A 22,360-nucleotide genomic window follows, 5' to 3' on the forward strand; every position below is an offset into this window, starting at 1 on the left:
GTTTAGAATCAAGATGGCCGCCGTTGCCGGGCGCGTGACATCAGACTATTGAATCAGGGCTTGCGCTCGCCCTCACAATCAGCTGAATTTAGCGAAGATCAACAAGAACCGTTACATTTGTTCTAAGGTAAGTTGATATTCAACACAGTTTATATCAATCATTATCATCATATTAAAATTGATTTTTTAATTTTTTTTGCCAGAGTTTGTTTTATGATTCTTTCGGTAAACATCATTTCTCTCTTTCACTTTTCACGTTGACTTTTAGAGTTAGTAGAGTCTTGACTCCCGGCCAGTTGGTCTAAGTCTAAGTCTTAATCAAAATCAACATTGTAGAAGTAAGTAGAACGATCTTAGAGACTTAGAGAATACTTTATTTGAGCCGTTCATTTATTAGTACAGTTTAAGACAAGTAGATACGATGTTTATCTCTTATTTACCATACGACGGTGATAATAGCCTGACGGTGTGTGGGAGACTATTTTCACCGTGCGGTAATATCTTGGTGGACGATTTTCACCGTACGGTGAGAATAGTGTGGAAGGTTATATTCACTGTACGGTGATAAAAGTGTGGGAGACTATATTCAATATAATGGTTAGAAGGCTATATTCACCGTACGGTGATAATAGTGTTGGAGACTATATTCACTATAATGGTGTGGAAGGCTATATTCACTGTACGGTGATAATAGTGTGGGAGACATTGACAGTAGATGTTACTGTTGTTATTCTTCTAATAATAACAAGAAAACAAGAGAAGATACATGTTTTACTGATGCTGTCAAATCAAATAATTTCATTTCATCTTTCCAACTTAAATTGCAGCATTTCAAAGATGGTGAGCCGACTAAAAGATTCCCCGATCCTGAACTTGCTCAGTCAAGTTATCGATTGGAACTCAATATCCAAAGTCAAGAACAAAATTAACACCAAGCAAACGTCGGCTTTAACCTCTGAGGGTGAGGGATTCTGATCAGGGAATGGTATCAGGGTGAGTTTTTGACCGTTATCTCATGTGGCTATGCGTTTTTAAATTCTCAGTGTGTTTTCTTATTAATAATGACATTTGTTTCCTGAATTCAACAAATCAGATAGCAGTAGCAGGTTTAGGTAAATGAGTTGAACCCTGCTTTACTGTTTGAAATTATCAAGGGTGATAGTGAGTGTTGATCAATGTGTCTGATTTTGATGATCAGGTTGAAAAATACAATTTTCACGACCCCCAAAATTGAGAAAAGGAAAAGTAGTCTTTTTTTTTTCAGAGCCATAGGACCAATGTAGCCAGATTTTATTACTCCAGGTTTTACAGTGCATGTCATCCTTCTGGTGGGATGCTGCTAGTTTATCACAAAGTACTTTCCTCAAGACTCAAGGCCTAACAGACCAACCACCACTGTGTGAACAAGAGACATGGGTCCAGAATCGAACCAGTTCCCTTTGCATGTAAAGCGAGTGCTTTACCAACTGAGCTATCGGAACCACATAATTATATGTAAAAAAAAAGAAGCACAGAACAGATTATTGTAACAGAGAGAAGATTTACAAGGAAAAAAATATCATCTCCCAAAACAATAACTATGCATTTGACTGTTTCCCTCCCAGCCAGGATAAAACCAAGTATGTATGTAATCTCATTCCAAGACAAAGACAGAATGCAAGTTGGAAAACAGATATACGGGGATAGAAGTAGAAGACACAGTATGTACCTGCCCACTATGGAAGGCCAGGAACACCACCCAAGGAGTAAATTTAGCATTTATTTGCTTATTGTCTTATGTTTAGCTTTGAGATCTCGGGGTATGACATTCTGACTTGTTTGAGTCCCTCTGTGACTGTGTGTGCAATAAGTTGGGTCCTTGGAAAAAAGCTCTTTACTTACTTTTTCTTATCATAAATAAAAACCTGGATCTTTTATAAACAGCAATCTCCACTAAACATGCCAAAAACGCTTTACAAGGGGTCGACAGCAACACTCAACATGTAGGATGAGACACGACACTTTGGCGATATTGCACTTTTTTTTTTGGACAGTGACAACGCTGTTGACCAGTTACTCATTTTACACCCACATAAGGTGAGAAAATGTGAGTAAAGAGCCTTTCCAAGGGCTCAACTTTACACCACTCGGGATGCGAACCCAGACCTTTTGGTCCAAAGGTGTATGACCTACTCCAGACCACATAACCGCACTTATAAAATAAAACTACCTGGATGGTAATCTTACAAGATAGTCATAGCGCCTTATTGTCATCATGTCTGGTCTACATACTCAATGTACCCCCACCTGGTGGATAAAGTCTTACCACAAGACCATAAAGTGCATAAACACATCAATGTCAGAAACGTTTACATATTGTTCTTTTTCAGAGACGGTCATGAAAGAACACTAATTTTGAAGCAACCAATCCCGAAAATGGATCCGCACCAGAACCTATGGATACTGAAGTGGTCAACAGGGAGACTGAAAACAAAGAAAATGAACTAAGGGATAACAAGGAAAATGAACAAAGGGTTATTCCAAATTTAGGTATGACTTTAATAACATATAAAAGAAATGACAAATTGTATAATTTTTACTATGTGGAAAGAGCACAGTGAGCCTGTTGAACAGTTGAATGTTCAAGATTTTGGGCATCCGAAGTGCTGATTAGATACATCCTGCCACTCATGACTATATTTCACCACGCTCTCTGGAGGATCAAAATTTATCAGACATGGAAGTGCCAAATCCCAACAACTGATAGAAGTTTCAGATGACACAGTCTTCTCACCAATGAGAGGAGCCTAGGAAATAAAAAAAAAGAAAGCATGAAAAGAATAAGAATATTTTTAAAAAATCAATGATTTTATGAACATGTGATAAATTTATTTTAACCGCCTGAAAAAAAACATAGATTGTCTGGAGTCAAACAACTTGCTGCCTTGAGCAATTTCTATTTAAAATACTTTTCTCGGGCCCATTAGAATAGAAACATAAATGTTTTCTTCAATTCCCTTCCTCTTGACTTGCAACTACCTTTTTAAAAAAGGCATAGATGTACAGGTGTCAGAGTCTTAATCTGCATATCCAAAATGTTGGGTATTAGATATGCAGGCTACCAGTCTCTATGTAGCTGGACATAAATAAAACACTGTTCATACATAGAATACCTATGACAGAGAAAAAACAAACTTCTAACTGGATAGTACTGTTAATGCAATTCCAGACATTGTAAGTGGGTAAAAGTAAAAGTGGGTGGTCTCAATAGATTCAATATTCTTACCCAGATTAATTACAGTTTGTTGATCTAGTCTCTGCTGGACAACTAATTGCAAAAATAATTTCATTTTATTTCAGATTCTAACATGACACTGTTAGCAGTGGTTGCAGAGAACTTATCACTGAAAGAAGAAGTCTTTTTGCTTAAGCAACAACTGAAGGAGTCTAAGAGACTTCACGCCCAAGAATTATTAAAAGGAGAGGAACTTAAGAGGCTGCTGTTGTCAAAAAAAAACCCAAAACGGACGCAGATAAATGCAGTCACTCAATGACCATTGAACACCTGCACCATCACGGACCGAAAGAAGCTGTAAAGAGTTACACTGGTTTCGTGTATGAAATTTTGTAAAAATATTCATCTTTGTAATTTACCATATCAACACAAATGAAAGCAACATGTTGCTTGCCCATTATAGATCAATTTTTACTTGTTATGATGAAATTGCGTCAAAATTACACTTTCTTGCATCTTGCCAATTTATTTAAAATATCAAGAAATGGTGCAGGATGTCTATTTAGGGCATGGATCAATTACTTGTAGTTCAGGCTTGACAGTTTGCCAGTATGGCCCGATCGGGACACCATTAAGAATAACATGCTACAACAATTTTTAAAAGATTTTCCGGACACACTAGTTTTTCTTGATGGTATAGAGATAAAGACAAACAGGCCCAAGGCCTTAAAAAATCAAAGTCTATTGAATTCAGACTATAAGCCTTTTAACAATGCCAAAGTAGGCACATCAGTATATTGTTCATGGGATCTTCTGTTCCCCCTTCGAACCATATCCCTTTGTCTTGCTTTTCCTTTGATACTTTCAACTTCAGATCTACAACTTCTCCCCGTATCATCTGGCACTCAAATGATTTAATTGTGTCGCAAGTGCTGTAAATCCCCTAAAATCAAACAATCTACCCTTGTAACAATGCAGATTGTTTTGTCCCAATGATTTGAATGCATTATATTACCTGCTGTTCTCAATAGCTGCCATGACTGGTCGCAGCTTTACATTCCTACATGGTTTGGGAATAACCATGGAGGTAATGGGCTCGGGATCAGTTCTTGGGCCACAAGGTTTACTCCATTGTTGTGGAAGGCTTGTGTGCAGCTTGGATCTGTAGGTATATCTTGTAATCCAGCTTGCAGCCAATTCTTCAGTGTAAGGATTACTGCAACAACATGGGAACATTCACCAGATATGCTGCAAGTAAAATTTAAAAACAAATGAAAACAACACTTGTTTGTAAAACCTGCTCGGAATGAAAATTATATCACATATTTAGATGATGAGTCATATTATTTTTAAAATGGTGTATAGGATGGCTAACCCCCTTTTTAAGTTGAATTAAAAAATATTATGCCAAATTGAGCTAATGGATCACACTTGACAAAGGGTATCCGAGGTAAAATGATGCTAGAAAGTGAATTTAACGTTAAAATAATCAAAAATATTTAAAATTTAGATAATCACTCTACAATAAATCAATAAACTACATTCACTCTCCGCAATTAAAAATTAATCTAATCCAAGTCTCATATTTTTTCGTGCGGCTATGTGGGCTTGTGGTATGACACTCGCTTTTGGATTGGAAGGTCCTGGGTTCGAGCCTCACTCAGCGCATAGTTGAGTCCTTGGAAAAGGCTTGTTCCTCACATTCTCTCACCGTACTCAGGTGTAAAATGAGTACCTGGCCGTTAACAGGGTGTCTCTGTCCGAAACAAAAAATGTAATATTGCCTAACAGGCGTCATGACCTGTCCTAAATGTTAATTGTTGCTGTTGGCCCAGAACCCATTGTAAAGTGCTTTGAGCACGTTTAGTGGATGCTGCGCCAATAATTTTTAACAAAATTTTTGTAAATAATTCAATTCTTTGCATCTACAAACGCACTCCCAACATATTTTCTCAGGCGGTGAGTCACAAATATTACTATTTTAATTTCCCGCATAGCTCAACTGACTTAGTAATTGATTCCCTTGAAATGGCATAAATAATAATTGGTCTCTAACTCTAAAGCATCATATTTTACCTGATGGCCCAGTCCACAAATTTTATATTTGCGTTTTATAAATATAAATATAATAAAAAGCACGTTTCCTTTTTTTTCTAAGACTGAAATGCCTAGAGAAGCAGTTGAAAAATTATAGTGGAAAGAACTTTAGAGAAAACTAAAATTCCTTAACTGGGCATCAAATCATAGTCATTGATACACTAAAGATGCTAATAAAAAAAAATAATAATAATGATAATGATATGATCATAATAAGAATGATAACAATAGTAATAGATATTTGTGAGACTAAATAATGCAAGAAATTATGGAATCGATGTAAAAATGAAATACTTTCCCATCATTTTGGCACTCATAAACTGAGAGAGGCAACTTAATGTGAGGCAAATTAAAATTACTTTAAATTTGTAAAAATAGACTTTAGTGATCATTGTCATCATGAACTTAGTACTAGTAATTCTGATAATCGTATACCGGTGATTTAAAAAAATTAATAAGGGCACTTAAGTTTGTTTATTTCTATCAATAAAACAAGATATATAGATATTTTTTAAATAATCGGATTGAGCCGATGCTCTACTGAGCCAATGCAAACAACAGGGGGCACACATAAAACACAACTCTAACTCACCTACACATGACAGTACAACTCTTTTGTTCTCCCTTTACTTACGTTCGCTTAACTCCCATCCCCACCACTTTTTTATGTAGTAGGCTAACGCTTTCTACAAAACTGAATTCATGAAGACCAAGATGAAAAAGACATACGTCACCTAACATTTAACATTTCATTGAAATTAATCTTGTTTCACAACCCACATGACTGACTGACCTATGAGATGACTTGTCTAGCGTCGTGATAATTTACACAGTGCAGAAGAGGACGATGCATAGAAAAATAGAAATCGATTGTAACTTTAAACAGTAGTTTTAAAAATGAAACTCAGCTAAAATTGAACACTTACCCTGCTTTGTATGAGCAGTAGGCATCCACTGCCTTCTTTTCCCTCAAAACTCACGTCGTGGGGCTTCTCGCTCTTCGGTTGGCTTCGATAAACAGAAGCAAAAACATCAAAAATTTCGTTCTCCTTTTTAAATATTTTAACATACTTTTATAGGCAACAAGCTTCCTCTCGTGTTTTTTTGCCAGGATGTCAAATATAGTAAATAATTTTGAGAAATATCCTCAGGGAGCTCGCTGACTGCCATCGTGATAGTGTAAGATAAAATATGAAGTGAGTAGAAAAGTGCCAGAAGACAATAGAGAATAAAAATTTTTTTCGCGGCGGTGGTGGGGTTTGAACCTGCGACCTTATTGGTACGACAACTCCGCCTGGCAGGTGAGAGCGTGGCTCTACCGTGTGAGCTATCCACGAACACAAAAATATTCGTTTCAAACCCAAAGTCATTTCTAGATCCCTCTCTCACCCACTTCTTGAGATCGCCGATTCGTTCGCCACCATCGCGAAGTAATTTTGACCAGCAGTTAAGCTTAATAGCCAATATTCTCATCACAAACATATAACATAGAAACGATTGAGACATTGAGTATGCTCCGGTGTATGGGGTGAATTTTTAATTCAGAAAAGTGAGTGGAGCAGGCACTTATGTTGGTAACAACAAGATATGAAGTGAGTAGAAAAGTGCCAGAAGACAATAGAGAATAAAAAATTTTTTCGCGGCGGTGGTGGGGTTTGAACCTGCGACCTTATTGGTACGACAACTCCGCCTGGCAAGTGAGAGCGTGGCTCTACCGTGTGAGCTATCCACGAACACAAAAATATTCGTTTCAAACCCAAAGTCATTTCTAGATCCCTCTCTCACCCACTTCTTGAGATCGCCGATTCGTTCACCACCATCGCGAAGTAATTTTGACCAGCAGTTAAGCTTAATAGCCAATATTCTCATCACAAACATATAACATAGAAACGATTGAGACATTGAGTATGCTCAATGTCTCAATCGTTTCTATGTTATATGTTTGTGATGAGAATATTGGCTATTAAGCTTAACTGCTGGTCAAAATTACTTCGCGATGGTGGTGAACGAATCGGCGATCTCAAGAAGTGGGTGAGAGAGGGATCTAGAAATGACTTTGGGTTTGAAACGAATATTTTTGTGTTCGTGGATAGCTCACACGGTAGAGCCACGCTCTCACCTGCCAGGCGGAGTTGTCGTACCAATAAGGTCGCAGGTTCAAACCCCACCACCGCCGCGAAAAAAATTTTTATTCTCTATTGTCTTCTGGCACTTTTCTACTCACTTCATATCTTGTTGTTACCAACATAAGTGCCTGCTCCACTCACTTTTCTGAGTGTAAGATAAAGAAAGAAACCAACATGAATGACCGAATCCGTGTCATGACTGTTGTCAAAAGGGGGTCAAGGTCAAGAGGCGCGGTTAATTCCCCCTGCACTACCCGTTTATTATAGTTTGACCGAATTCTTATATATAATATTATTCTTTAGGAAATGTAACGTAGACTTTGTTGTAATATATATTTAAATGCATAATTTAGCTTTGTCCTACATATGCCATTTTAATGTATTCACATAAAACATATTGTACAGACAGGTAATTTATCAACTCTCTCTCTCTCTCTCTCTCTCTCTCTCTCTCTCTCTCTCTCTGTCTCCTAGACATGACTATAAATCGTGTGTCAAATTACACAATCCTTGAAAACACTTATTTTTTGATGTCATGTACTTTAAATAATGTTTTGTGTTGATGTAATTTAAAGCGCCAAGAGCCTCATTGTTGAGGATATCGTGCGCTCTATTATTATTATTATTATTATTATTATTATTATTATTATTATTATTATTATTATTATTATTATTATTATTATTATTATTATTATTATTATAAGTATTATTACTATTCAAGGACAATAAGAAAACAACATGCGGTTACCCGTCGAGATAATATGACAACATCATCTTATCAATTTCAATAAAACAGACAACAGTATGGAAGTGAATCTCACAAGCATAAAAAAATGTTATATCATTAAGAATTTGATACCATAATTCTTTTATAGCCACAAAAAAAAAGGTATTTCGATTAATATGTCTGGCAAAAAACTCTTGACGAGCGTAAAACGTTAATTAGCACTTCGAAAATAACCCCGTATCTGTGGCGTTAAACAACCAATAAAATTGCTTGCTTCCCTCTAGATAGGACGTTAGTCTATTGCAACAATCTAGACTCACCCATGATAATAATAATAATAATAATAATAATAATAATAATAATAATAATAATAATAATAATAATAATAATAATAATAATAATAATAATAATAATAATAATAATAATAATAATAATAATAATAATAAGATTACGAGTCTTAAAAGAGCGAGGATAGAAGGTCTTTATTGATGACCAGCGTTAATTCAGACTAGAAAAAAAGATGCCATCACCCTCAAACTATAGGATCAGTTCCACAAGGTATGTATTCAGTCCTCGGAGAACGTGTTTTTACACTTCCAATGAAATTGGAACCAGTATTTTACATCACACGTTTGTTCCCCGTTAGTTTCGAAGTGCTTTCATGTGGACATAGATCATAGATAAATGTCAATAAATGTCGAGCAGTTGAAGTGGTGGGCCCTCGAAAGTTTGAACACTCTTTACAATTTCTGACACATGTGTGTCAAAGATGCAGGCCTTAGAAGCTGTTGAGACGCTCAGTTAATTCATCCACGGCCATATGGATATCCGGAATCTGTAGGCGAGATAACAAAAACTCATGAAAACTGAGCGTGTAAACGAAGAATTTAACAGGTCTGAGTTAAAACTGTTAGACATCAGTTAATTTCTTAGATTAAACGCTCAGTTTTCACTTCGCCTACCGTTTCTGGACATCCGTGCGGCCGTGGATGAATGAATTAATTAATTAAATGAGCCATAATGGTGCAATACTACGCATGACCGTGTCAAATCGTAATAAATAACCACTTTCTGGATGGCTTTCCGATCCAGCTGGTACATAGCCATCTTACTTTGCCTGTCACCCAAAACAATAGGGTTCAAGAGTCGCGACGTCACTTCCCTCGTAATGACGCATAGTAACTGGTTCTAAACTATGAAACAAAAGCGGACGCCATTATCTCCATCATCGCCCTTATAAAATACTTCTCCGACGAGCATATACGTGTATCCAGACCAATGCTATCAAGATTGCTATGATACAGACTCTTTGTCAAATTATAGCAATATCGAGGCTGGACGTTAAAACGAAATTGTCACTTTTGAGATAATTAATACAAACTCGTATTTAAAAGGACTTTCAATGAAAGACAATGAAACATTTTTTTTTTCAAAAAGTAGTAAAATATTTAATTGGTAATGTAATTTAAAGCGAAACAATGTAAATTAAACCGATCTCCTCAATAAAAGAGAGTTGTGTGCATGGTGTTAATATAGGAGATGTTGAATTGTAATGAGTTCAGCAACACGCTTGTAGTGTAGTAAATATGTAATTGGATTCACCGAAAGGAAGAGTAGAGTGATTGAGTGAAGCTGACTGGAACCAAGCGGCCCCACTCGCGTATCAAAAGTAATGTAAACAACACAGTGAGCTGAAGGTAGTTTAGATAAGCGTGTCCTGACGCGTACCTTGGCCTGTATCGTATCTGAAAGAAGGAGATTTCATGCGTGAAGACATATTTCGTTGTGAGATAGGGCTACTGTGGTAATTTACACCAAATCCAAGAATTCGTTTTAGCCATCAAAATCGCATAGATAGTTTCATTGTTGATTATTTAGTGTACGCTTTTTTCCAGGATCATCATGGCAGAGATCCGGTAAGTCGTATTCAATTGAGTTTTAAACAAATAGAATTAAGACGTTTTATAGATACTTCACATTTTTTATCATATTTGTTATGACTAGTACTAATAAAATCAAATAGATTTTCTCAGTTTGTATATGTTTGAGATCCACTGTTTTGTTTTTATGTTTTATACATCGACCTCCTCCCCCCCCCCCCCCCCCCAATCCCTTGAGTTTTTATCCATTTCTTTACTATCAAAACGAGGATCCTCCCCCTCCCCCTCCTCAATCCTCCAACTTAACAACCCAAACTCTATGCCATTTATTAGGTGGAAAGGACCCTTTTCCAAAACAAACTTAGTTGTTAATCGTTCTTCTTCTTTTCCCTCTTCCTTATCCTCCCCATCCTCCTCCTCCCCCTCCTCCTTCTTCTTCTTCTTCTTCTGTATTTGGATCGTGTACTCACTTAGTGTGTTTTGTGTTAAAACCAACACGCTGGATGAGCACGGTTTGATTTTATGTCCAAATACGATTTTATCGACTTAAGCACATGGCATGACTTGGTGAGTTGTTTTCATTCTTCAAGACAACACAATGGCAGAAAATCGCGTGAGAAACTCGTTGGAAATATAGAAAATGTGTAAAAAGTGACCATTACTATCAAAGTTATAGATAGTTCGAAGATGACGTCACTCAGGTCTTTGTTGATGTTTTTTGCCATCCGCGTTTATGAGTAATTCTCACTGAACTGTATTAACCCGACTATAAACGTTCATGGATACACACAGTTTTGTGTGTTGGTCCGTTATTCTTCCGGATGGCAATGTTATGAGCTTCTTAGCAACAAGAGATGAAGTGAGTAGAAAAGTGCCAGAAGACAATAGAGAATAAAAATTTTTCGCGGCGGTGATGGGGTTTGAATCTGCGACCTTATTGGTACGACAACTCCGCCTGGCCGGTGAGAGCGTGACTCAACCGTATGAGCTATCCACGAACACAAAAATATTCGTTTCAAACTCAGGTCATTCCTAGAGCCTCTCTCTCTCTCTCTCTCTCTCTCTCTCTCTCTCTCTCTCTCTCTCTCTCTCTCTCTCTCTCTCTCTCACCGACTACTGGAGCCGCGGGTCCAACACACAACCATTGCGAAGTTACCTGGCCAGCAGTTAAGCTTAATATCCAATATTCTCAACACAAACATATAACATAGAAACAATTGTGACATTGAGTATGCTCCGGTATATGGGGTGAATTCTTAATTCAGAAAAGTGAATGGAGCAGGACTTATGTTTGTAACAACAAGAGATGAAGTGAGTAGAAAAGTGCCAGAAGACAATAGAGAATAAATTTTTTTCTAGGAATGACCTGAGTTTGAAACGAATATTTTTGTGTTCGTGGATAGCTCATACGGTAGAGTCACGCTCTCACCGGCCAGGCGGAGTTGTCGTACCAATAAGGTCGCAGGTTCAAACCCCATCACGGCCGCGAAATTTTTTAATTCTCTATTGTCTTCTGGCACTTTTCTACTCACTTCATCTCTTGTTGTTACCAACATAAGTGCCTGCTCCACTCACTTTTCTGAATTAAGAATTCACCCCATATACCGGAGCATACTCAATGTCACAATTGTTTCTATGTTATATGTTTGTGTTGAGAATATTGGCTTTTTAGCTTAACTGCTGGCCAGGTAACTTCGCGATGGTTGTGTGTTGCGCGGTGTCCAGTAGTCGGTGAGAGAGAGAGAGAGAGAGAGCTCGAGGAATGACCTGAGTTTGAAACGAATATGTTTGTGTTCGTGGATAGCTCATACGATAGAGTCACGCTCTCACCGGCCAGGCGGAGTTGTCGTACCAATAAGGTCGCAGGTTCAAACCCCATCACCGCCGCGAAAATTTTTTATTCTCTATTGTCTTCTGGCACTTTTCTACTCACTTCATCTCTTGTTGTTACCAACATAAGTGCCTGCTCCACTCACTTTTCTGAGCTTCTTAGCCAAGCGCATACTATCTATAAGTTACTTCCACAACCCTCCAAGATTTTTTGCTCCTGCCTGTATGTGCGTGTGTGTGTGTGTGTGTGTGTGTGTGTGTGTGTGTGTGTATGTAGGGTTGTGTGGAGGTGTGCGTGAGAGTATGAAGAGAGTAATATTTGGTTTTTCGAAACTCGTATGAAACATCATCTTCATGTTGATGTTTATATACTATTTTATTAATGTATTTTGTATATGTATTATATTTTAAATTTCAAACATCATAAACCAAATGACAAATTGCCATTATTTCTTTTTCTGCTTCCTCTTCCTCCTCCTCCTCCTCCTCCACTTCTTCTTCTTCTTCTTCTTCTTCTTCTTCTTCTTCTTCTTCTTCTTCTTCTTCTTCTTCTTCTTCTTCTTCTTCTTCTTCTTCCTCTTCTTCTTCTTCTTCGTCTTCTTCTTCTTCCTCTTTTTCCTCCTCTTCATCTTCCTCTTCTTCCTCTTCTTCCCTCCTCCTCCTCCTCCTCCTCCTCCTCCTCCTCCTCCTCCTCCTTCTTCTTCTTCTTCTTCTTCTTCTTCTTCTTCTTCTTCTTCTTCTTCTTCTTCTTCTTCTTCTTCTTCTTCTTCTTCTTCTTCTTCTTCTCCTTCTTCTCCTCCTCCTCCTCCCGAGTTTATCCTGGTTAATAAAGCGTGAAACAGACGATAACAACGGCTTGATATCGAAGTATACATTAATGCAGGTCTGACATTCGAACGCAATTATGGGCCTAATTTAACATTGTTGTAATGGACAATATTTTGCGTCATTTTTTTAGATTTCCATTACAACAATGAACCCATAATTAATTGGGTTATCAGACCAGCAAATAAGTTCACGTCGCTTGCTACCCTTTGGATAGGATGCTAGTTTATCGCAAAGTACTTTCTGTCAGATCTAACAGATCCAACAACTCAGTCACTGGACATGGGTCTTTAAAAAAATCTCGAATACACCCGGGATCAATTCCGGCCCTAATGCGTGTAAAACGAGTGCTCTACCAACTGAACCATGGTTGGTAAAGAGAGGGTTAAAGTGACGTCTCATTCACAAGTCTTCTTTTTCTATTTTCCGTTAGTCATCTTCGGCGTATCGCAAGAATATTTTCTCATTGCTCAAATATCCTACATCTCCTTTCCTGATTAGATTATGCATATGTGACCCTCCGCTTCGAAACGGTATTAAGTCGGATTTTTCAATTTTGGGTTTTTGGTACACAATAATAGCTTATATTATGCTTACAATTTTGGTACCAAATTTATAAAATTCTGATTATTCATTGCCCAACTATGACCGTTTGAAGTAGGGAGAGTGTAAAAACCAAGTTTTGAGAAAATCGACTTTGAAGTGAAGCATCGTTTTCACACATAATCAAATCAATGGGCAAAGATAACTCCTCAGATACGGGCAGTGAAAATTTGACGAGAATAGTAAAATTTGCAGAGACGCCAATTTTCAATTTGACTCACAGGAATTTCAGACACCACTCGGAGGAATTTCAATGCCGAAAGAGGAATTTCCGCACACACAAAAAGGGAATTGGGATGATATTTGGTATTGTGTTTACATATTGTATAGATCTAAACAGATAATTGATTAGAATTATATTATGATATATGAACACATTGCCAAATGCAACCCAAAGTTTCCTTATTTCAATTGAAGAAAAGCTCCAAAACATAATGATGGTAGTGAGGATGATGTTGTGTTGGTGGTTGTAGTAGTAGTAGTAGTAGAAGTAGTAGTAGTAGTAGTAGTAGTAGTAGTAGTAGTAGTAGTAGTAGTGGTAGTGATGATGATGTGGTGGTGGTGGTGGTGACTGTGGTTGTAGTAGTGGCAGTGGTTGTAGTAGTAGTGATGATGTGGTGTAGGTGGTTGTAGTAGTAGTAATGATGTAGTGGTAGTGGTTGTAGTAGTAATTACGATGTGGTGGTGGTGGTTGTAGTAGTAGTGATAATGATGTGGTGGTGGTGGTTGAAGTAGTAGTGGCAGTGATCATGTGGTTGTGGTGGTGGTGATTGTAGTAGTAGTGGTCGTGATGAAGATGCGGTGGTGGTGGTGGTGGTGGTGTGTGTGTGTGTGTGTGTTTGAGAGAGAGAGAGAGAGAGAGAGAGAGAGAGAGAGAGAGAGAGAGAGAGAGAGAGAGAGAGAGTGCTAAAAGTGCATCAAGTGATAAGTAGAGCAACACGAACTTTAAAAACCAACGAGGCTAAAGTTTGAGGTCAAAGTATTTGTTATTAGCTATTATTGACAAGTGCAGCCTTGGAAATGGTGGCTCTCTGAGAGAAAGTCAACTCTTGTTTTGAATGTTTCACTGATAGTTGCTTTTTTAAACTTTAAATATATATAACTTATCGTTAATACGTATGTTGAATTATTATGTTTTTATGTAGAAAAATGATTGTAGTTTATGAAACAACCAAAAAATGAAATTTGATCATTTTGACCATTTCCACTTTAAAACCGGTTTTCTTCGTTTCCAAATGCCGACTTAATACCGCTTCGAGGCGTAGGGTCACATATGCTTAATATAAATTCCTCTTTATTAAATATTTTAAAAAATCCAAATGAAATTATCAGTTTGCAAGAGCATTTTTGATGTTTTTTTTTTTTTTTTTTTTTTTTTTTTTTAACTCAGATTTATGGTAATTAGGATTGGGAAACAGATGTTGATGGCATAAACCTTAACATATAAATTAATCCACTTCGGATTTGTTCATTTTTTCCCCCAAGCACCTAATTTGGGTTCTACAATAATATCACAAGAAATGGCTTCTTTGTTACGTGAAGCAACAGGGGTACTATAAATGGCGTAAATCGAATCCCCCGTAAAACCAGTTTAAATATGATTATGATTGTTAACCAATTGAGTAGTTTTAACTAAATTCGTATCAGACGTGCCACCCTCACTAGATTTGGGGATGACGAGGTCAGGTACATATTTTACACATGAGAAATGTAAGAGGATGTGAGTAAAGAACCGTTTACAAGGATTCAACTATGAGCCGCTCAGAGCGGGACTAGAATCGTGGACCCTCCGATCCTAATGCGAGTGTCATACCACTCGACCACAAGGTTACATCTATACGTGCGGCTTTGTGGTCGAGTCGTATGACACTCTGTTTATTTAGTACTAGTAGATATCGGAATTGATTTCCATTGAAGATGACATAACGTTGAGTCTTTGAAAACAAATCTAAACTCACATTACTGTATTCAAGTGTAAAATGAGCATGTGGCCTAACAAACACGTGTCTCGAATACTAGGTTTTGTTGTTGGCTAGAGAGCACATATACTGAATATTGCGCAATACTAAACTCACGTTTGTAAAACCATTCAGTCAAATGTCCTTGTGACTTTGACAAGTAATGAACATAATTTGGTTGGCCACAGCTTACTTTAGGATAAAACAAACAACAGAACATTGCCTTCCCATATCCTGATCAATGTTCACATGTTTAAACGGTCGGGTTAGAAATACGGGATGCTGCACAAATCTAAAAGTGCTTGGGCGGCTATGTGGTCTCGTGGTATGTCACTCGCCTCCGGATCGGAAGGTCCCGGGTTGGAGTCCTGCTCTGAGCGGCGCACAGTCAAGTCCTTGAAAAGGGCTCTTTTCTCTCATCCTCTCACAGTGCTCAGGTGTAAAATGAGAACCTGGCCGTTAACAATATTGTCTTTGTCAGAAAAAAATATTAATATCGTCTAACGTGTCTCTTCCTACATGTTAAGAATTTCAGTTGGCTAGGTTCCCCTTGTAAAGCATTTTGAGCATGTTTAGTGGATTTTGCGTTATATAAAAGCTCAAGCTTTTTAAACGTATAACTGTTTCAAAACCACTGTGATAAATGCTCCCAAACCGTAGGCCTAAATTATTTGACTGATATTCATGCATTGACGGATGGAGTGTTGTAAGCCATTCTTATACATTGCGCGGCCTTATTATGAGATACAATGGAAGCGGTGTGTCTTTTTTACGAAACCCGCCGAAACCCGCCGAAACCCGCCGAAACCCGCCGAAACCCGCCGAAACCCGCCGAAACCCGATGAAACCCGACGAATCCCGACAACGTTATGGGAAGTAGGTGGCTGTGGGGAGTGAACCTAGAACTCAGGGAAGTGTACACCATTGGGGAGTGAACCTGGGACTGGGTTTCGGCGGGTTTCGTAAAAAAGAACCAGTGCTTTTTTACGAAACCCGCCGAAACCCGCCGAAACCCGGCGAAACCCGACAATATACAGCAAAGTTATGGGAAGTAGACAACTGTGGGGAGTGAACCCGAGACTCAGGGAAGTGTACACCAGTCGGGAGTGAACCTGAGACTAAGTTTATCGGCTGGTTTCGGCGGGTTTCGTAAAAAAGAATTAGTGCTTTATTACGAAACCCGCCGAAACCCGCCGAAACCCGACAATATCCGGCAAAGTTATGGGAGTTTGGCAACAGTGGGGGGTGATCCTGGGAGTCAGGGAATTGCACACCAGTGGGGAGTTAACCTGGGACTGTGTAAAAAGGATATCAGTGGGAAATAAACCTGGGACTAAAGGGACATGGATACCATTGAAAGTTGAAGCCGGATATGGGAATTGAGTACCAGAGGAGAATGAACCTGACACTATAGAAGGTGGGCGCCAGTGGGGAGTGAACCTGGGATTCAGGGAATTGCACACCAGTGGGGAGTTAACCTGGGATTGTGTAAAAAGGATATCAGTGGGAAATAAACCTGGGACTAAAGGGAGATGGATACCATTGAAAGTTGAAGCCGGATATGGGAGTTGAGTACCAGAGGAGAATGAACCTGACACTATAGAAGGTGGGCGCCAGTGGGGAGTGAACCTGGGATTCAGGGAATTGCACACCAATTGGGAGTTAACCTTGGACTGTGGGAGATGGATAACTGTGGGTATCCGAGCCGAACTATAGGAGTTGGGTGCCAGAGGAGAATGAACCTGACACTATAGAAGGTGGGCGCCAGTGGGGAGTGAACCTGGGATTCAGGGAATTGCACACCAGTGGGGATTTAACCTGGGAATATGTAAAAAGGATATCAGTGGAAAATAAACCTGGTACTAAAGGGAGATGGATACCATTAAAATTTGAAGCTTGGTATGAGAGTTTGGTACCAGAGGAGAATGAACCTGACACTAAAGGAGGTGGGCGCCAGTGGGGAGTGAACCTGGGACTATGTAAAAAGGATATCAGTGGGAAATAAACCTGGGACTAAAGGGAGATGAATACCATTGAAAGTTGAAGCCGGATATGAGAGTTTGGTACCAGAGGAGAATGAACCTGACACTATAGGAGGTGGGCGCCAGTGGGGAGTGAACCTGGGACTATGTAAAAAGGATATGAGTGGGAAATAAACCTGGGACTAAAGGGAGATGAATACCATTGAAAGTTGAAGCCGGATATGAGAGTTTGGTACCAGAGGAGAATGAACCTGACACTATAGGAGGTGGGCGCCAGTGGGGAGTGAACCTGGGACTATGTAAAAAGGATATCAGTGGGAAATAAACCTGGGACTAAAGGGAGATGAATACCATTGAAAGTTGAAGCTGGATATGAGAGTTTGGTACCAGAGGAGAATGAACCTGACACTATAGGAGGTGGGCGCCAGTGGGGAGTGAACCTGGGACTATGTAAAAAGGATATGAGTGGGAAATAAACCTGGGACTAAAGGGAGAAGGATACCATTGAAAGTTGAAGCCGGATATGGGAGTTGAGTACCAGAGGAGAATGAACCTGACACTATAGGAGATGGGCGCCAGTGTGGAGTGAACCTGGGACTCAGGGAAGTGCACACCAATTTGGAGTTAACCTGGGACTGTGGGAGATGAATAACTGTGGGTATCCGAGCCGAACTATAGGAGTTGGCTACCAGAGGAGAATAAACCTGACACTATAAAAGGTGGGCGCCAGTGGGGAGTGAACCTGGGAGTCAGGGAATTGCACACCAGTGGGGATTTAACCTGGGAATATGTAAAAAGGATATCAGTGGAAAATAAACCTGGTACTAAAGGGAGATGGATACCATTAAAATTTGAAGCTTGGTATGAGAGTTTGGTACCAGAGGAGAATGAACCTGACACTAAAGGAGGTGGGCGCCAGTGGGGAGTGAACCTGGGACTATGTAAAAGGATATGAGTGGGAAATAAACCTGGGACTAAAGGGAGATGAATACCATTGAAAGTTGAAGCCGGATATGAGAGTTTGGTACCAGAGGAGAATGAACCTGACACTATAGGAGGTGGGCGCCAGTGGGGAGTGAACCTGGGACTATGTAAAAAGGATATCAGTGGGAAATAAACCTGGGACTAAAGGGAGATGAATACCATTGAAAGTTGAAGCTGGATATGAGAGTTTGGTACCAGAGGAGAATGAACCTGACACTATAGGAGGTGGGCGCCAGTGGGAGTGAACCTGGGACTATGTAAAAAGGATATGAGTGGGAAATAAACCTGGGACTAAAGGGAGAAGGATACCATTGAAAGTTGAAGCCGGATATGGGAGTTGAGTACCAGAGGAGAATGAACCTGACACTATAGGAGATGGGCGCCAGTGTGGAGTGAACCTGGGACTCAGGGAAGTGCACACCAATTTGGAGTTAACCTGGGACTGTGGGAGATGGATAACTGTGGGTATCCGAGCCAAACTATAGGAGTTGGCTACCAGAGGAGAATAAACCTGACACTATAAAAGGTGGGCGCCAGTGGGGAGTGAACCTGGGAGTCAGGGAATTGCACACCAGTGGGGAGTTAACCTGTGAATATCTAAAAAAGAATATCCGTGGGAAATAAATCCGGCTTCAACTCCCAATGGTATCCCATCCCTTTAGTCCCAGATTTATTTCCTACTGATATCCTTTATACATATTCCCAGGTTAACTCCCCACTGGTGTGCAATTCCCTGAGTCCCAGGTTCACTCCCCACTGGCGCCCACCCCTTTTGTGTCAGGTTCATTCTCCTCTGGTACCAAGCTTTCATATCCGGCTTCAACTTTCAATGGTATCCATCTCCCTTTAGTCCGAGGTTTATTTCCCACTGATATCCTGTTTACATAGTCCCAGGTTCACTCCCCACTGGCGCCCACCTCCTATAGTGTCAGGTTCATTCTCCTCTGGTACCAAACTCTCATATCCGGCTTCAACTTTCAATGGTATTCATCTCCCTTTAGTCCCAGGTTTATTTCCCACTGATATCCTTTTTACATAGTCCCAGGTTCACTCCCCACTGGCGCCCACCTCCTATAGTGTCAGGTTCATTCTCCTCTGGTACCAAACTCTCATATCCGGCTTCAACTTTCAATGGTATTCATCTCCCTTTAGTCCCAGGTTTATTTCCCACTCATATCCTTTTTACATAGTCCCAGGTTCACTCCCCACTGGCGCCCACCTCCTATAGTGTCAGGTTTCTCTCTCCTCTGGTACCCAACTACAAAATCCGGCTTTAACTCCCAATGGTATCCACCTCCCTTTAGTCCCAGATTTATTTCCTACTGATATCCTTTTTACATAGTCCCAGGTTCACTCCCCACTGGCGCCCACCTCCTATAGTGTCAGGTTCATTCTCCTCTGGTACCAAACTCTCATATCCGGCTTCAACTTTCAATGGTATTCATCTCCCTTTAGTCCCAGGTTTATTTCCCACTCATATCCTTTTTACATAGTCCCAGGTTCACTCCCCACTGGCGCCCACCTCCTATAGTGTCAGGTTCATTCTCCTTGGTACCAAACTCTCATATCCGGCTTCAACTTTCAATGGTATTCATCTCCCTTTAGTCCCAGGTTTATTTCCCACTGATATCCTTTTTACATAGTCCCAGGTTCACTCCCCACTGGCGCCCACCTCCTATAGTGTCAGGTTCATTCTCCTCTGGTACCAAACTCTCATATCCGGCTTCAACTTTCAATGGTATTCATCTCCCTTTAGTCCCAGGTTTATTTCCCACTGATATCCTTTTTACATAGTCCCAGGTTCACTCCCCACTGGCGCCCACCTCCTATAGTGTCAGGTTCATTCTCCTCTGGTACCAAACTCTCATATCCGGCTTCAACTTTCAATGGTATTCATCTCCCTTTAGTCCCAGGTTTATTTCCCACTGATATCCTGTTTACATAGTCCCAGGTTCACTCCCCACTGGCGCCCACACCCTTTTTTGTCAGGTTCATTCTCCTCTGGTACCAAGCTCTCATATCCGGCTTCAACTTTCAATGGTATTCATCTCCCTTTAGTCCCAGGTTTATTTCCCACTCATATCCTTTTTACATAGTCCCAGGTTCACTCCCCACTGGCGCCCACCTCCTTTAGTGTCAGGTTCATTCTCCTCTGGTACCAAACTCTCATACCAAGCTTCAAATTTTAATGGTATCCATCTCCCTTTAGTACCAGGTTTATTTTCCACTGATATCCTTTTTACATATTCCCAGGTTAAATCCCCACTGGTGTGCAATTCCCTGAATCCCAGGTTCACTCACCACTGGCGCCCACCTTCTATAGTGTCAGGTTCATTCTCCTCTGGCACTCAACTCCTATAGTTCGGCTCGGATACCCACAGTTATCCATCTCCCACAGTCCAAGGTTAACTCCCAATTGGTGTGCACTTCCCTGAGTCCCAGGTTCACTCCACACTGGCGCCCATCTCCTATAGTGTCGGGTTCATTCTCCTCTGGTACCCAACTCCCATATCCGGCTTCAACTTTCAATGGTATCCATCTCCCTTTAGTCCCAGGTTTATTTCCCACTGATATCCTTTTTACACAGTCCCAGGTTAAGTCCCCACTGGTGTGCAATTCCCTGAATCCCAGGTTCACTCCCCACTGGCGCCCACCTTCTATAGTGTCAGGTTCATTCTCCTCTGGTACTCAATTCCCATATCCGGCTTCAACTTTCAATGGTATCCATGTCCCTTTAGTCCCAGGTTTATTTCCCACTGATATCCTTTTTACACAGTCCCAGGTTAACTCCCCACTGGTGTGCAATTCCCTGACTCCCAGGATCACCCCCCACTGTTGCCAAACTCCCATAACTTTGCCGGATATTGTCGGGTTTCGGCGGGTTTCGGCGGGTTTCGTAATAAAGCACTAATTCTTTTTTACGAAACCCGCCGAAACCGGCCGATAAACTTAGTCTCAGGTTCACTCCCGACTGGTGTACACTTCCCTGAGTCTCGGGTTCACTCCCCACAGTTGTCTACTTCCCATAACTTTGCTGTATATTGTCGGGTTTCGCCGGGTTTCGGCGGGTTTCGGCGGGTTTCGTAAAAAAGCACTGGTTTTTTTTTACGAAACCCGCCGAAACCCAGTCCCAGGTTCACTCCCCAATGGTGTACACTTCCCTGAGTTCTAGGTTCACTCCCCACAGCCACCTACTTCCCATAACTTTGTCGGGATTCGTCGGGTTTCATCGGGTTTCGGCGGGTTTCGGCGGGTTTCGGCGGGTTTCGGCGGGTTTCGGCGGGTTTCGGCGGGTTTCGTAAAAAAGACACACCCCAATGGAAGTAGACAAAATATTATTATAGCTCTTCTATGATATAAATTCAGATATTTATGCAATGAGAATATTTTTATCTTTTTCTTCTTCCATTAAGACCAAAGCTTGTATGGCCGTCTCTTCAGTAACAGAGGTTTTAGAGGGAAGCAGGGAGCGATATTTTGAAGTCATCAGTCGAAAGGGCTTGTTTCAAGTGGTTGGTAGGAGGTTCCAAAGTCGAATGGTGGAGGGGAAGAAAGAGTAAAGATGATGGTTTGTTCTTGAGTGGGGGATTTCAAAATTAAATGCTGAATTTCTTGTTTTGTTGTTCCGTTTCAAATGGCTAGTCGGAATTTCGAGTTTTCCGTTTCGTTTTATGATAGTTATATCCAGTTGGATTATTGAATTCAAAATCTTTATAAATGTAAATAAATTGCTTTTGTCGTGATTAACTCCCAAATGCTATGAGTTCAAATTGAGATCTTATAATCGTGTTTTGATAAAATTGGTCCCACGACACCTAATACTAATACCTTGAGCCAGTATTCTATAAATTTTGAATCTACACAAATAACCCACTGCTTCAGAAAAAATCTCAGGTAATGAATATCTGAAGCAGTCACATAAAATATGAATGGGAAATGAAAAAATAAATAAGTGGTAGATAATGCAGTGCCCCAAAAAATATATTGAAATATACAAGACAAAAGATATATCTCTCATTCAATAGGGACACTTTGCCTTTTTAACACGTTATCATTGAGGATACCTGATCAATTAGAAAACATCATTAGATATCATGACGTTGTCATATCCCAAACTTACCATTTCTTATGTAC

General features: G+C 40.0%; 1 protein-coding gene and 2 long non-coding RNA genes across 3 annotated transcripts in view; 2 read left to right on the top strand and 1 right to left on the bottom strand.

Moving 5' to 3' along the window:
- Positions 1–2,395: 2,395 nt before the first annotated feature.
- Positions 2,396–3,560, top strand: LOC144962788 (uncharacterized). Its single transcript, XR_013643529.1, has 2 exons — positions 2,396–2,529; positions 3,340–3,560. It is a non-coding gene; the product is annotated as an uncharacterized LOC144962788 (long non-coding RNA).
- On the bottom strand, positions 2,515–6,500 carry LOC144962787 (uncharacterized). The gene is made up of 3 exons (XR_013643528.1): positions 6,238–6,500; positions 4,230–4,462; positions 2,515–2,786 (listed from the first exon to the last, which is right to left on the bottom strand). It is a non-coding gene; the product is annotated as an uncharacterized LOC144962787 (long non-coding RNA).
- A 3,347-nt stretch (positions 6,501–9,847) lies between these two features.
- The window catches only part of LOC144962789 (glutathione hydrolase 1 proenzyme-like), a 39,877-nt gene continuing 27,364 nt past the window's right edge, over positions 9,848–22,360 (top strand). The window contains exon 1 of the mRNA XM_078896042.1: positions 9,848–10,080. Coding sequence (XP_078752168.1) covers positions 10,067–10,080 — 14 coding nt within the window. The 5' untranslated portion in view covers positions 9,848–10,066. The remainder of the gene's footprint in view (positions 10,081–22,360) is intronic.

Source organism: Berghia stephanieae, chromosome 1, assembly GCF_034508935.2.
Source record: "Berghia stephanieae isolate SIO BIC M18660-M18661 chromosome 1, UCSD_Bste_1.3, whole genome shotgun sequence".
Lineage (NCBI taxonomy): Eukaryota > Metazoa > Mollusca > Gastropoda > Nudibranchia > Aeolidiidae > Berghia > Berghia stephanieae.